The 16,202-nt window shown below is 50.8% G+C and overlaps 1 protein-coding gene across 3 annotated transcripts in view; it reads left to right on the forward strand.

Moving 5' to 3' along the window:
* Positions 1 to 3,256: 3,256 nt before the first annotated feature.
* Positions 3,257 to 16,202, forward strand: part of KIF3C (kinesin family member 3C) — a 35,183-nt gene continuing 22,237 nt past the window's right edge. For all 3 annotated transcript variants that reach the window (XM_046663570.1, XM_046663572.1, XM_046663571.1), the window contains exon 1: positions 3,257 to 5,436. In XM_046663570.1, the coding sequence (XP_046519526.1) occupies positions 3,907 to 5,436 (1,530 nt within the window). In that variant the 5' untranslated portion in view covers positions 3,257 to 3,906. The remainder of the gene's footprint in view (positions 5,437 to 16,202) is intronic.

Raw genomic sequence — 16,202 nt, forward strand, 5'->3', positions numbered from 1 at the left:
GACAGGGACAGGCAAAGTTAGCAGGACTTTTCAGGCACAGGAGCAGCATGAGCAAAGGCATAGAGACACAAAAAACTAGTGTGTTTGGAGAATCTTAAACAAACCAGAATATCCAGGGGCTTGAGTGTATAAGATTGCGAGGGGAAGAAAAATGGCTGAAGACAATGCTGCAGAGGGAGACAGAATATGAACAACCTTGAATGCAAAGGACAAAAGGAAGGAAAGCTACTATTTCTTGAATGGCTTCTATGCTCTGGGAGTTTTTACATATATTATCTCACTTAATCCTTATCTAAACCCTGTGAGTAAGGTAAGTATTCCCATCCTCACTTCTCCCAATGAGAAAATAGCCATTCAGAGAAGTTTGCATAACTTATTCAGGGTCACACATCTTGTAAGCAATGGGATTCCAGTCTCCCTCACATACAGGAGGATCTGGGCAAGTGCCTTACCAGGTAGTGACATCGGGTGGGGAGAACATGGTTGGGATCCCTTTCATCTGGCGCTGTAGTGTCAGGAGGGTTAGCCAAAGCAGAGAAAGGGTATTCCAAAAACCAAAGCCAAGTGCAGCAAGAAAATAGTTCCAGAGCCAAATGTTCCATCCAGAAGTCAGGTTGCCAGAGCCAAGAGAGGCTAGTCCACAAAACCAAAACCTGACCCAGTAATTAGTCCAAAAGCCAAGTTACTCACAAGTAGTTGAGCTTGATCAAAGAGAGGGCTGAGGAAGGCCAGGTAACTCTAGAAGGGGGTAAGCCACCAGCTAAGCCTCAAACTTCCAGTTGAGCTGGCGTTCAGGTCCTGGGGACTTGAAGATGGGGAAGTGGGGAGGAGGTAGGTTCTGCAGAGCTGAAGAACTGCAGGATTGGGCCCTCTAGAGAAAAACATGATTGAAAATGTTTTGTGGAAAGATTCTTCTGGTGCCCCTATGAAGAAGGGCCTTGAGGTTTCAGATAATAGCACCTCCTTGATCTGGCCCTCATACAGAGAGTAAGGACAACTGGGGCTCAGCCCACAGATTCCACTCCGCTCTGTAGAGCGGAACATGGATAGGACACTGGCTTGGTCCTTGGACTTGAGAAATTACACTTAATTTGTATCCTAAAGAAAAAATATAAGACCCCAAAGAGGAACATCAAATACATGTTACCAAACGAGGTTCATTTTGCCCGCTGTACGATTACGCCAATCACCCAGATGACAAGTTTGCAGTAGAGAAAAGGTTTGTTAACAAGGCAGCCAAGTGAGGAGATGGGAGTACAAATCTCAGATCTGCCACCTGGAAAATGGGGATTAGGGATATTCATGAGATAAAGGGGCGGGGTGGTCTGCAGTGTGGGAATAGATGATTGAGGGTAAGGAGAAGTAAGGTAATTGATAATCTGCGCAAGCGTAGTCAAGCTTCATGGCTCTTCACAGGACACACGTTCACAAAATGGCAGCATTGTCATGATCTGAGGGTGGAGTTTTCAGCTCCTTGACCTCAAAGGGTCTCCTATCAGTTATCTATCCATGCAGGCCCAGTTGATGAGTTGGTGGTCTCAACCGGCGTGAAGTCGACAAGGAGTAGACTCTCAATTCCTGAAAAACTCAAGCACCCATTACCATGGTGACCAGAGTGTCAGAGATGTTCTCTCTAGGGTGGGCTTTAGTAATGCATTATCTAACTACTTTTGCAAACAGAGAACTAACTCAGCACAGTTAAAGCAAGCTGGCCCCCGACTTCACACAGACCTGGCCTATCCAGAATACTCAAGGAAGCAGCAGCCATCAGGCCATCCAAGCCAGGCTGTGCGCATTATTAAGGGCTCGCTTAAAAATAAGTCTTCTCGGGCTGGCCCCGTGGCCGAGTGGTTAAGTTCGCGCGCTCCGCTGCAGGCGGCCCAGTGTTTCGTCGGTTCGAATCCTGGGCGCGGACATGGCACTGCTCGTCAGACCACGCTGAGGCAGCGTCCCACATGCCACAACTAGAGGAACCCACAACGAAGAATACACAACTATGTACCGGGGGGCTTTGGGGAGAAAAAGGAAAAAATAAAATCTTTAAAAAAAAAAAAAAAAAGTCTTCTCATTGGTACAATACTTCATGAGTCATTGTTTCACTTGAGTCTCACAACTACTCCTTGAAGTGGGTATTATTTCTCCTCCTCTCTCCAATTTTTTTTTAAACAGATGAGAAAACTAAGGCTGGGGCAAGGTAAGTGACTGCCCAAAGTTACACGGTTGGGTGGAGATCAGAACCGGATCTTGAATCCAAGTTTTGTTTTATGCAAATTCTGTGTCTCTTTCTGCTATGGAAAAGAAATTGCTTAGGGAAGGCTTCACAAAGGAGGTCCCCAAGTGGCAGGGCACCAAGTGCAGAAGCGGGACAGGGTCCTCTGGGCAAAGGTACAAAGATGTGACACAGCACAACCAGTTAAGGAAACAGAACATGTGAGCTCCTTGAGGAGAGAAAGTTCCAGTTCTCCGATGGGGCCAGGGGTTTAGCAGGTGCATGAATGTCTGGAACACAGATTCTGTACTGGAGAGTAGCTGGAGGGGAGGCTGGGAAGCTAGGCAGGAGTCCAAACATGGGCAGGCTTTTACACAATATGGAAGACTGGTGGAGGAGGAGGGGAGGGGACCAGGGCGTATGTGCAGAGAAGAGGTGAGGAGAGAATCAGCTGGAAGGTGGTCTCTAGAGAGAGAAGAGGAAGGTCAGAAGTAAACCAGGGTAGGGAGAGGAAAGGACAGAGTCAAGAAACATTTAGGAGTTAAGGCGCCTGGCTATACCCTGAAGGGGAGGGTGACATGTAACCGTCTGCAGGCAGAAAGGCAGGAGCAGTGAAGAGACAGAGGATGGTCGCTGTGGAGGAAACAAGTGTCTGTGGTGGATAAGCCTCTTCTCCCCTACCTAGGTAGTCTGCAGCCTTAGCTGTCACTCCGGGGGTTGCACGCCAGAGAGGGAGGGGCCTCGGGACGGGAGAAGGCATCAGCAACCTGCCAGAACCGGGTTAACAAAGGCAGGACTACAACTCCCAGCATGCTCGGGCACAGTGGGGTGACGGCGGGCGGTGGCTGCGCTGCAGCCGCCTGGTGGGCGCAGGATCTGGATCGGGACCGGAGCCTGTCATTCCGGAGGGGTCTGCGGGGGTGCAGGCCGACGATGCACCCGTGTCCCCCGCGCACTGGCCGCGCCGGGCTCGCCCCTCGCGCCCCGCGGCCCCGCCCCTTGCCCCACCCCAGCCGGGCGGCTTAGCTGGGGCCGCAGCGCGGCGGCAACATCACTCTCGCCGCCGCTGCTCCGCCCCATCCCCTTCTGTTTTTCTCTCTCATTCTCCGGTGGCGGCGGCGGGGAAGGCGGAGGCAGAGGCAGCAGCAGCCGCGGTGGCTGCAATGAATGATCCCTCAGCTGGGGAGGAGGACTCCAGGTGAGCCTCTGCCCTTGGGAGGTCCGGGAGCCCCGGCCACCCGGGACCTGCAGCCCCCCGCCATGGATCCTTAGAGGGGGAGGAGGAAGAAGAGGAGGAGAAGACAGCTCTGCCGCCCACCCCCATCCCATTTTCCTCTTCCTTTATCTCATTGTTGCCGTAGCTGTTTACGGCAGGCTCCCTCTGCCCCAGCATGGGGCGGGCTCCCGGCACTGCCATTCGGCAGGCGCTGCTCCTGCGGCTCCCTCGGCTGCCCCGGGGTTCTGCCTAATTCTCCCTGCCCAGTCGGTGCAGTGAGGACCGGAGGGCGGTGGAGGCCCGGACTGCAGCAGCGGCGGGGCCACCTCCCAGCATCCCCACCCTAGGAGGCTGCATGCGGATTGAAGAGCGGCGCCTAGGGGCTGGGCCGGCCCCGCTGATCCGGACCTAGGGAGGACAGCAGGACCGCCCAGGCTGCCAAGGGAGGGGGTCGAGCGGGCAGGAAGGACAGAGCAGCAAGATGGCCAGTAAAACCAAGGCCAGCGAGGCCCTGAAGGTGGTGGCCCGGTGCCGCCCCCTCAGCCGGAAGGAGGAGGCTGCTGGTCACGAGCAGATCCTGACCATGGACGTGAAACTGGGCCAGGTGACCCTGCAGAATCCCCGTGCTGCCCCGGGAGAGCTGCCCAAGACCTTCACCTTTGATGCCGTGTATGATGCCAGCTCCAAGCAGGCAGACTTATATGATGAAACCGTGAGGCCCCTGGTGGACTCAGTGCTTCAGGGTTTCAATGGCACGGTGTTTGCCTATGGCCAGACTGGCACTGGCAAGACCTACACCATGCAAGGGACCTGGGTGGAGCCCGAGCAGCGTGGGGTCATCCCCAATGCCTTTGAGCACATCTTCACCCACATCTCGCGCTCCCAGAACCAGCAGTATCTGGTCCGGGCCTCCTACCTGGAGATCTACCAGGAGGAGATTCGAGACCTCCTCTCCAAGGAGCCCGGCAAGAGGCTGGAGCTGAAGGAGAACCCTGAGACTGGTGTCTACATCAAAGACCTCTCCTCCTTCGTCACCAAGAATGTCAAGGAGATCGAGCACGTGATGAACCTGGGGAACCAGACCCGGGCGGTGGGCAGCACACACATGAATGAGGTCAGCTCCCGCTCCCATGCCATCTTCGTCATCACTGTGGAGTGCAGTGAGCGTGGTTTGGACGGCCAGGACCACATCCGTGTAGGCAAGCTCAACCTGGTGGATCTGGCTGGCAGTGAGAGGCAGAACAAGGCAGGTCCCAACACAGCTGGAGGGGCAGCCACACAGTCCACGGGTAGTGGCAGTGGTGGTGGTGGTGGTGGAGAGAGGCCTAAGGAAGCCTCCAAAATCAACCTCTCGCTGTCTGCCCTGGGCAACGTGATCGCCGCTCTAGCAGGCAACAGGAGCACCCACATCCCCTACCGGGACTCCAAGCTGACGCGGCTGCTCCAGGACTCTCTGGGGGGGAATGCCAAGACCATCATGGTAGCTACCCTGGGGCCAGCTTCTCACAGCTATGACGAGAGCCTTTCCACCCTGCGTTTTGCCAACCGGGCCAAGAACATCAAGAACAAGCCCCGGGTGAATGAGGACCCCAAGGACACACTGCTGCGGGAATTCCAGGAGGAGATCGCCCGCCTGAAGGCCCAGTTGGAGAAGAAGGGGATGCTGGGAAAACGGCTCCGGAGGAAGAGCAGCCGTAGGAAGAAGGCTGTGTCAGCCCCCCCCGGGTACCCTGAGGGGCCGGTGATTGAGGCCTGGGTAGCCGAAGAAGAGGATGACAACAACAACAACCACCGCCCGCCCCAGCCCATCCTGGAATCAGCTTTGGATAAGAACATGGAGAATTACCTGCAGGAGCAGAAGGAGCGGCTGGAGGAGGAGAAGGCGGCCATCCAGGATGACCGCAGCCTGGTGAGTGAGGAGAAGCAGAAGCTGCTGGAGGAGAAGGAGAAGATGCTGGAAGACCTGCGGCGGGAGCAGCAGGCCACAGAGCTGCTTGCGGCCAAGTACAAGGTAAGGAGCAGGGGCACTCCAGAGGTCCCCAGAGAGATCTGAGCTGGCAGGCTTTTCTTTGAGTGTCTGTGACCTGGCCTGAAGCAAGGTGTCCTCCCTCAGCATTGCACACTGCCCTCCTGCCAAATGCTCCCCTGGAGCAGCCAGGCAAATTCTTGCTATTTTGGGCTGCCAGGCAGAGCCTCCCAGGAGCGTCTAGGAGGATGGACACACACACACACACACACACACACACACACACACACACACAGAGCAAAGCAGGCAGGAGGTCTCCCAGGGAAGTGAGCTTGGGCTGGTCTGACCTGCTGCCTGTCAGTCTCTGCCAGTGGCCCCTAGTATGGGTCAGGCCTACGGGACAGCCACGCAGATCCTCAGCCTCTCGTGAGTGTGGGTTCTCACTCTTGCATTGTCTCCTCCCCTGTGACTTCCTCCCTCTGCAGCACCTTCAAACGTCACACCATTTTAGTAATATCTGACGTTTGGATAGCACTTCACACTTTCCAGAATGCTCCACATACATGATCTCATTTTATCCTTACAGTAGCCATCCAGGGTACCAGTTCTTAAATCCCCCTTTTACAGGTGGGGAACTAAGCTCAGAGAAGTGACATGACCAAGATTCCATTCTACGATGTGGCAGAATTGAGCTGGAACCACAGACCTCCTGCTCTTTCACTTCTTGGATGGCAAGGCAGGACTGTGAATGGATCCTGCTCCCTGTGAAAATGGTCCAGTGGGCCCATGTGGTGCAGGGCCCATTGCTTGGTACCATTAGGAAGGCGATTCAGGGGAGAGTGGCAAGAACCCTGGGCTGTACTTTGGAGACCTGGAGTGTAGGCCTAGCTCTTTGAGTGACCTTTCCTTCTCTCCTCAAGCCTCAGTTTCCCTTTTTGTAAAATAGAGCGTTGGTCTGGTGATCTCTGAGACTCTTTCAACCTGACAATTCTATGACCTGCTAATCTGAGAAGCAACCAACTGGCCCCCACACCCAGGCTTCAGCCCAGTAAGATCCAATTCCCCATTTGCCCTGAGATCTGTCAGGGCCTCAGTGTCCTTCCTGAACTGTTCCCTTCCCCATGGGGGCCTCCGGGCCCTAGGTGGGGCTAAGCTACAGAGGCTCCCACCTGGCCAGCCACAGACGTGCTAAATTTCACTGCTGCAGATGCCACAACTCAATATTCCAGGCATTTCCGGGTCCCTGGAGCCCTCAACACTGGGGGTTGGAGGAAGGACGCAGGGAACCGTGAACTGATGGCTTGCTGGGGAGAGCAGAACATTGCCGTTTCTTATTCCCTCTCAGGAGTGTGGGCTGGGAGCAGGGAAGCCCAGCCTGGACAGAGCTACTCCACAGGAAGAGGGACAGATGAGCTGTGTGCCATTGTCTGTGTTGTGGGAACGTGCTGCTGCACCAGAGGCTCTGGCCTCGCATGTTTAATATTTAATTCACCTCCATGAACTCAGCAAGGGTTATCCCAAGCTGCTTTCCTCAAGGAAAGGATCGGAGGCCTGGCACATTTGGGGCCATCCTGGGAGAAGCAGGATTTTAAAGGCAGGACGGTTAGACTCGGCTCTCCCTGGGAGGAAGGGAGTCCAGGCAGTCTGGTGCTTTCCACTGGGAAATCTTACATGGGCAATCTGTCATCAGTTTCGTTACCAATAGCACCCCCCCAATGCCCCTTGCTCCCCTTCCCCTCTCCACCTTAAAGCTGGAAGGCAATGGAGGCTAAGAATAGAGTGCAGAAGCGCACTTCAGCCCTGAGGAAATGGTAGAAGGGATGGAGCAAAGGATCCAATGGGATCCTCCCCGCTGGGAACAATGGGATCACACATTGTTGGCAACAGACTGGCTCAGTAAGATTCTTATATCTAAGGCAATGTGGGGTACAGATAATAGGACAGTCAAGAGATCAGGTGGCCAGTGCCTGAATCCTTGAACAGAGGCATAGCTCACATAACCCCCCGTCTTGTAGCTGGCAGGGGCCTTGGAAAACTGAGGCCCAGACTTGCCTGGGGCCACACAGGTGAGTGAAGGAGAGCCTGGACTCTTTACACTAGGGCCAGCCTCTGTCCTTCACACGGAGTCCTGATCTTATCTATACTGTTTGATAATCAGAATAATTTGTTTTTATATAACACTTTGACATTTCAATCTCATGTAACACCAAGAGATGGGTATGACAGTTATGAAAACCAAAGCTGGGGAGGTTGAATGACTGTCTCCATGACCCTGGCTGATAAGTGGCAGAGCCAGGACTGGAACACAGGTCTTCTGATTCCCCCAGACCTGTCCTCTTTCCAGGTCGTCACAGATCCCTCCCTGTTTGCTTCCTGTGTGACTCAGGGCAAAGGCCTTTGCCTCTCTAGGCCTCAGGTTTCCATTCGCCTAATGACAAGAAGTCTGACATAGCTCCCTGGGGACCGGGTGAAATGGTCATTGTGTGCCAGGCTTCCAGATATAAGCGAAGGGGGAGGGTTGCCTGGGAAATTCCAGGAGGGGATGATTCCATATCCTATGACTTCTCATCAGGCCTGGCCCAGGACAAACACAGCTAGCAAGCCCAGAATGGAGCCTACACAGATGACCCCAACCTCCCGATAGCCCCTGTGACACTGCCTGCTTCACTGTGGATGTTTCCAGGATGGAGGAACCAATTTGAGGCTCTTGAGGGATCCACAGGGTAAAGAGGAGAGGAGCAGGTTAGAGAGAACCCCAGGCCTGTCTATTGCACAGGGTTGTGCTGAAGATTAAGTGAGATCGTTAGTGTGAGGGCATTTGAAATAAGTTGAAAGCACCGAGTAAATGGAGGGCATTAGCAGCCATGGAGTGGCTTGTGTCTGCCAAGCAGGGGTCTAGTGATCTCCAGGATTGACATCTTTGTTGTTAACTTAGCTCTGTCCTTCCCGTGCCATCCCAGCTGCCTCGCCAGAACCCTGCAGCCTGGGAGCAGAGCCAGGCAAGAAAGATCTAGGAGACCTCAGGAGGCAGGAGCTTGGGTCCCTCCTGGAAATTAGCTGAGCTTTTGCTCCCTATCTGCAGCACACTCCAGTTCCCACTTTCTGAGATATGGCATCGACTCCCCTTCTCACTTCCCCACATTCCCCTCTTGCAGCTCCCACCACCCTCTGGGGGCAGCTAAGTGGTAGCTGATGTGACCCAGTGCCCTCATTCACTCTCTCTGACTCATCTTACAGTCTGTCTCGCTTGCGTTCCCTGCCTGCCACCTCCAGGCTCCCCGTTCCCTTTGTTCTCCCCTCACTGTGTACAAACACCATGCCCGTCTCCTTGGAGTCTCCTTTCATCTCTCCTTTCATATCTACTGTGGGCCTCAGGGAGAGTTAGGGTGTGCAAATGTGTGAGGGTTTGTGATTGTGATCAGTGCCCTGTTTCTCACTAATCATTAGCGATCCATACTTATGTAGTGTCTCCAGGGGCTTGAGAGCCTCCTAGGCCTATGAGGTGGGGGTAAGGGGTAGGTCAAGTCACAGACAGACCCACCACTGAGGTTATGGCTCTGCGTGGTGAAAACTCACAGGTTGGTGCACAGTGCACACCCTGCAATGAGGACTGGTGAACGCATATAGATTGGTTGGGAAAGGGCCCACTTTACTCAAATTTAATTGTGCGAGGAATTTTTTAAATGACAGCTTTGATTTCGAACTTAAGTTTGTGAGGGATTGGACTAGATTATATCTAATACTTTGATTCTAGGTACTTAGGGGAAAAGAAGAGTGTATGGGGGAGGCAAGGGCTACAGATGACCCGAAATGCAGGCTCAAACTGAAGAGGGAGTGGAAGAGGCAGAAACAACGGCACTACTGGTTGATCCCCAAGTCCGTAGGTCTGGAGCGAGAAGAGCAGGGGGGTCTTGGCTAGAGCCCAACTCGCTCTGTGGTGAGTGTAGAAAAGAGACCCTGCAGAAGCAGCCCCAAGAGCCAGAGGCATGAGCTCACTGCAGAGACCACAAACTGTACTGAATTTGTCCTGTCCACTCTGTGGGTCCCTCTTCTTCTTCCCCTCTCAGCATTGGGATTAACCATAAATAGATGTGTGAGAGAGAGTTTCAAGCCTGAGAAACAATAGTAAGAGCAATAACAATGCCATTTACTTAACACTTGCTATGTGTCAAGCACCATACTATATGTTATATGCAAATTTATCTCCTTTAATCCCCACAAGCGCCTTTTAAGAAAGGTGTTGTAACTGTTCCCATTTTATAGAAAACTGAGGCCCGTTGAAGTTAAGTAACTTGTCCAAGGCTTTGTGGTTTGAATATGGCAAATCTAGTTAAGCCTAGGTTGGTCTGACACAAAATTTGATCGTCTTTTATGCTTAAAGAATTAGGAATATCAGGTTGGGAAGTGGTTACTGGGAACACGGTGAAAAATGACAGGAGCTGGTGTAGACATGTTGACTTGAAGTGACTAAATCCAGTGGGCAGCTGGAGATGGATCACTGGAGTTCAGAAGCAAACACAAGACTGGAAATGGAGACTAGGGGCTCATCTTTAGAAGAGGACTCAAATGAGACCCATGGCCCTCTGTCCTTGACACTCTCTCCCTCTATGTAAGTGACTCCCAAATCGAGGTCTCTGGCCTGGTCTCTCTGCTGACCTCATTTTGTAGAGTGCTGTATTCCGAGCACAGGCATCAGAGTCAGGCAGGTCTGGGTTTACTGACTTACTAGGTCTGAGACCTCAGTTTCCTCCTCTATAAAATGGAATAGTAATAGTACCTGTGTCATAGAGCTACTGAGAGGATTAACTGAGATAATCAACATTAAAGCACTTTGCCTAGTTCCTGGCATGTAAGTATTCAGTAAATAATGACTGTTTATTACGGTTATCTCCAACTGCCTAAGGGACGCTTTCACTTGGCCACCTTCCTGATACGTCAGACACATGATGTTTTAGTCTGGCGTCAAAGGCCTACCAGAATTAGGCTGCAATATATCTCTTCAATCTTGCCTGCTCAAGTGAGCTACTCCAAAAGGAAAACCTCACAGCCAGCTGGTCTACCCCCATCCTTTGAACCCAGTATGTACCTCCCTGCCCTTCTGCTAATAGCACTGTTTTTGTATCCTAGATAGTCCTGGGGGTAGGAATTGTGGGAGCAGGTTAAGCTCAATATAAAGAACTTCTTGACAGTTAGAATTGGGCTGCTTCAAGAGGTAATGGGCTCGGACCCCTGGAAGTGTTCAAGGAGAGACTGAATGTCAGGCTTGCTCTAGAGGGATTCATGTATCAGAAAAGCCATTGAACTAGATGATTTTTAAAGTCCCCTCCTCTCAGAAGTCCTTAATTGTTAAAAATAGTATTTTTAGAGCAAAATGTAAAATGTTCAGTTCATCTCTTTGAAAATTAAGATCAGAGGGTTTAAATTTTAACGTATGAATTCAGCCAATATTAAAAGATATTTTTCAGCTCTGTATCATGACCAATTAGAGAAAGACAATGAAAAGAAAAGAGAGAGAAGAAAGTGGGGGAAAGACAGCAAATAAATAGAGAGGGACAGTGAAGAGGGGAAAGAGAAATGGAGCCACAGAGGCAGGGAGAAAGAAGGAGAGAGAGTGGGTGGATCCTTTGGGTGGATAGCAGGGTTTCTGGGGAGAAGAAACCCCAGTTGGGAGAGAAAGTGCTATAGAGGAGAGAATGAAATACTCAGTATCCTTCCACTGTCCTGATCTTTTTTTTTTTCTGCTTTTTCTCCCCAAATCCCCCTAGTACATCGTTGTATATTTTAGTTGTGGGTCCATACTGTCCTGATCTTGATGTTAGTCTCCAAACAGGGCTGTAGCCAGGCTCCAGAGACTTTCCGATCATCTGGGGAGCATCTACTTGCCACGGCTGGTCTGGATCTTTCCGCATGTTCCCAAGAACACCAGCCCCATGCCAGACTCTCTCAGATTTATGGGGCTGGGTGATCAGGAGACTGTGTGTATCCCCACCCCCATCCAGGCTGAGTCCTCCCCGATCCTTGAGAGGAGCCTCACCATGACAAGTGACCAGTGCACCCAGCTGGGTCTGGCATCTAGTCAGAGTCCATGGTCTCTTGGCATTGAAAGGAGCAGTGACTTATACTCCTTCCTGTCCCTGGCGGGTGTGGTCCGTTGACAGAATTGTCACGATCTGGAGGCATTTCATAATGGAAAGATTTGATGGGCAGGAAGTATATAAGACTAATACATTTCCATCAGAGATCTGGGCTTCAAGTTATGTTGAGGCTCAGCAGGCCTTTTGCTCAAATGTTGGGTTTCCCTGGATATGTGTTGGCTGGAGGAGTGTATTATCATATTGCCCTTAGCCATTTCCAGCCCCCAGATAGCACAAGATTGGATGAAGTGGCCGTGATAATGTTTTCATTGTACTCTGAGGACTGAGAGGAAAGGCCTGGAATTCAGCTAGAGAAGGGCACCCTTCTCCTCCTTGTGCCCTGCCAGCCTGCTGTGCCTGGCCAGTCTGGGCACTTCTGGATCCGGCTGGGATGGAGAGCTGCTGAACCAGGTGGCCTGAGGAGATAAGAAAATGGTCCCTTTTCCCACAAATCCAGCCCTTCAGCCATGGGGGCTGTGCAAGGCAGACCCCTGTGCTCAGAGCTTATAGGACACCTACACTTGTGGTTTGGTGTATCTAGAATTTTTAGCATCCTGAGAAATTCCTGGGCATTAACTCCTAGACTAAGAGTTACTTTCTAGTTGTCTCCCTGGCTTCCCAGATGCACTCAGCAGAGATGTACCAAGCCCTGGGTTGAACTGTTTCTATAGCACTAGGTAGTGAACCTTCAGGCTTTCTCCTTTGTTGAGGTGGGCCAGCAGAATAATGATAACAACAATAGTAATAATAATGGTAGCTACCATTTTTTTAGTGCATGTGTAATGCCAGGCACTCTGCTGTTTTCTTTACATGCATTGTTTTATGCGGTCCTCACAATAGCACCATGAAGTAGTACTGTTTCAATCTCCATGTGACAAATGAGGATACTGAGGCATGTTGAGGAGGGAACAACCTGGGGTCACAAGCCTAGGAAGTCTTAGGGCCTGAATCAGAGCCTGTGTCTGTCTGACTCCAAAGCCGTGATCTTCAGCTCCACACTGTGATACCAACTCAGAAAGGGAGGGTTCATGCCAGATCCCTGGCTAATAAGCCCCAGAGGGAGCTCTAGTCTCCTGAGCTCATCTCTGTCCTTCCGTATGATGCAAACCCCCAGCCTCTGACCTCAGCCTAGCGCCATGCATTCATTTAATCAACAAATCTTTTTGAGTAACCATGGCCAAGAACATAAATCAGTAGATATAGTTAACTTTGTCTTTACATTATTTAATTTCTGGAAGGAAGCATGAGAACTCACTAATAATGGTTATCTAGGGATTTTAATAGGGAGGGGGGTGTTTATTTTTTACTTTATACTTTTTTTACTTTTATTTTTCTTTTTACAGCAAGCATATATTACTTTGTTAATTAAACAAAAAATAATCTCAGTTTTCTAAGGGAGAAAAAATATAAAAGAAATGTGTTAACACCTGGAAGATGTTGATTAGATTAGATTCCAAAGGAATTGACAAATTGAGGGAAATCCAAGGTTGATAATAATCCTCGGTGCTACCCAGTTATTGGTAATCCTGTGACCTTGGACAAGTCACTCCCCCACACAAGGGACTATAAAAAATGGTCAATAGATGATTCCTTGCTTTCTGCACCATTTGCCAATTCACCTTGGAAGCAGCGGGTCAGGAGCCCAGAGTTAGAGATCAGCCTGAATAGGGGCCAGGGAGGCCTGGAGAGGAATGACTGAGCATTGCCCTGGAGCTGGAGGCTGTGTGACCCAGGATGACCCATCTCAGCCCTCCGGGCCCTGTACCTCATCTGGAAAATGCCACGTCGGCGCTTTATGCATCCTTAGGTCTAATCCCATTCTGACATTGCAGCATTCTATTGTTTGGCTGGATTTGCATCCCTGGTGCTGGAGAGAAACTCTCTAGAACACCACAAATAAGGAAGGAAAGTAGGGGAGAAAGACGAAGGTAAGGACCAGATCTGAGGTGTCCATGGTTTTCTCGCTGAAGTAGATGGGCTGATTTCTTTCTTCCTGCTTTTCTCCAAGGTGGACTGAAGCACGTCTGGGCCTCCGCACTCTGTCCAGTACAAGGCTGGGAGTGGCGTCCAGCTCAGCTCACCTCACTCTCCAGCCAAGGTTTTTCCTGATCTCTAATTGTTGTTTCTTCTTGATGAGAGAATTCCCAGCATTTGAAAGACCAGTCATTTATTTGTATTTTGAGCCATCCAAGGAGACTCAAGGCAGATGCTCAGACTCGGTCTCCTGATGTATGTCCCCAGGGCAGAGAATCGTTCAAAATAGCGCTCTTCTTCCCGTCACCATTGCATCTTTCATTTCTTCTTCCCTTACTGCTGGCTCCTCAAGATCTGCAACCAGCGAGCCACAAAGGGAGAAATAAGTCTGTGACTAGGTGTGGCTGTACTGTCTAGGAGATGGAAGCAAGGACTGGTGTACTAGTTGTTTTGTTTTGCTGTTTGTGACGAATGGTGGGTAAATGTCCGTCAGCAACTAAAACAGCAAATAACCACTTGCTGATTGTACCTCATCACTTACCAAGTACTTTCGCCATCTATTATCCAACTCACCATTCTTACCAAAGGCCTGCAAGGTTACTAGGTATTCTCCCCATTTCACAGATGAGAAAACTGAAGTCCAGGGGCTAGTGCTCCAGATTTTGGTTGGCAGAAACAGGGTGGCATAGTATGTACCAGGATTCAGGCTCTCTGACTGACATTCCCAGTGCTCTTTATATCATCCCCCTGTGGAACTTGTGAGGTGGCCCTTCTCATGAGTTATCTGGGTTTTAGCCTTTCTGGGGGACTCTAGTGATACTGACAATGTCCCCACAAGTATGCAGTTAAGAGCTCTGACCTGTTCATGTCAGAGGCCCCCGTAAGAGCCTCACCCAGGCAGAAGCATCTTCAGCAGACCCCTGCCTGTTTCAGCTGGAAGAAAAAGAAATGGTGCCCTGAGCTTTCTTGATAGTTCCCAGGCTGGCAAAGGTGCAAATACTAAATGCTGCTTCTTTCCAAGGCAGCTTCCTACCTGAACCCAGGAGGAGGCTGCGGAACAGGGAAAAGGACTCTGGACTCGGAATTAGGAGGTTGGTGTTCAAATATCACTTCTGCCATTTACTGCTCCATAATCTTGAGCAAGTCAGTCCTGGTGGTCTAGTGGTTAAGATTCAGCTCTCTCACCACCGTGGCCTGGGTTCGTTTCCCTGTCAGGGAATCACACCACCTCTCTGTTGGTTGTCATACTGTGGCAGCTACGTGTTGCTGTGATGCCGAAAGCTATGCCACCCAGCAGGGTCACCCATGGTGGACAGATTTTAGCAGAGCTTCCAGACTAGGAAGGAGGACCTGTCCACCCATTTCTGAAAAAATTGGCCATGAAAACCCTATGAATAGCAGCAGAGCATTGTCTGATATAGTGCCAGAAGGTGAGAGGATGGCACAGAAAGACCGGGCAGGGCTCCCCTCTGCTGTCTATGGTGTGGCTAGGAGTCAGAATCCGCTCAAGAGCACTAACAAAAAACCTTGAGCAAGTCACTTCACCTGTCTGAATCTTAGTTTTCTTTTATTCAAATGGGGATCATACTCATTATCTCATAAGGTTCTTGTGATGATTAAATAGGATGATTAATGTAAAAAGGATCTAGCCCAGCCACAGGCACATAGCAAGTTGCATCTGAGACTCCCGTTGGCTCCAGAATGTCACAGATTAGTGGCTGGGCACAGCCTGTTTGGCTTCTCTGTAAAATCATCCTTGATGGTATCTTCTCAGAAGAGTGGCTGACTGGGCCTGGCTGTCTCCTTTCTGGCTTTCCAGATCAGCACTTAATGAGTACTGGGGCCTCTTCTCTGCCTTCTGGTGTTGCACTCCAATTGCTCCTCGCATAGGAAAAGGTGAGCCTCTGAACACCCCAAGCTGTGTCTGCAAGCTGATGTGGTCCCTGCGGTGATCTTGGCTATGACTTGCCTCTAATACTGGGATTTAAGACCCCAATCAAATTGGGAAATTATTTGGAAAGTGTGTTATCAGTATAGGAACAGACACACATAAAGATTCCTTGATTATGAGACTCTGGGCTCAGAATACTCCATCTCTGGGCCTCAGTTTCCTCATCTATAAGCCAAGGCGTTGGGGTCAATGATTCCCTGAGGTTACCTTAGTTACCCTGTGATTTATGTCCCTCTCTCAAGAGTCAGACCACAGCCCTAGAGCTCCCAGCCCTGTCTCTTCTGCCCCCACAGCCTCTGCTGGCCTTTTAGTTACACTGGAGTTATTTAGAACCAGTAGGACCAAACCCAGTCCTGTCCACAGGCCCCACCCACCTCTACTCTTTTGCCCTGAGAGATCACAAAAGCAGCATTAACTCAGGTGGCCGAGAGTTCCAGGGAACTTTTCCTGGGGACTCGGAACCCCGTATTCCCAGCCCCTCTGCTTAGTGCCCCCAGCCTGAAGTGTCCCTCCCTGCCCTCCGGAGGTGACAGTTAAGAAGAGAGATCTCAGGAAAAGGAGGAGATGGCTGCTGGTGTCCTCAGAGAAATGGGGAAAATGAAAAGCCAAAGCAAAAAAAAAAACTGTTTCTAAACAAAGAATTGAAGTCGTGCCTGACATATTTCAGAGCGTGGGGGTGAGGCAGACGGCATGGATTGAGGCTGGGGAGGAGGAGGGGCCTAAGACCTTGCACCTGGGTTGAGGCCCACCCC

The sequence above is a fragment of the Equus quagga genome, chromosome 5 (genome assembly GCF_021613505.1).
Source record: "Equus quagga isolate Etosha38 chromosome 5, UCLA_HA_Equagga_1.0, whole genome shotgun sequence".
Taxonomy (NCBI): domain Eukaryota; kingdom Metazoa; phylum Chordata; class Mammalia; order Perissodactyla; family Equidae; genus Equus; species Equus quagga.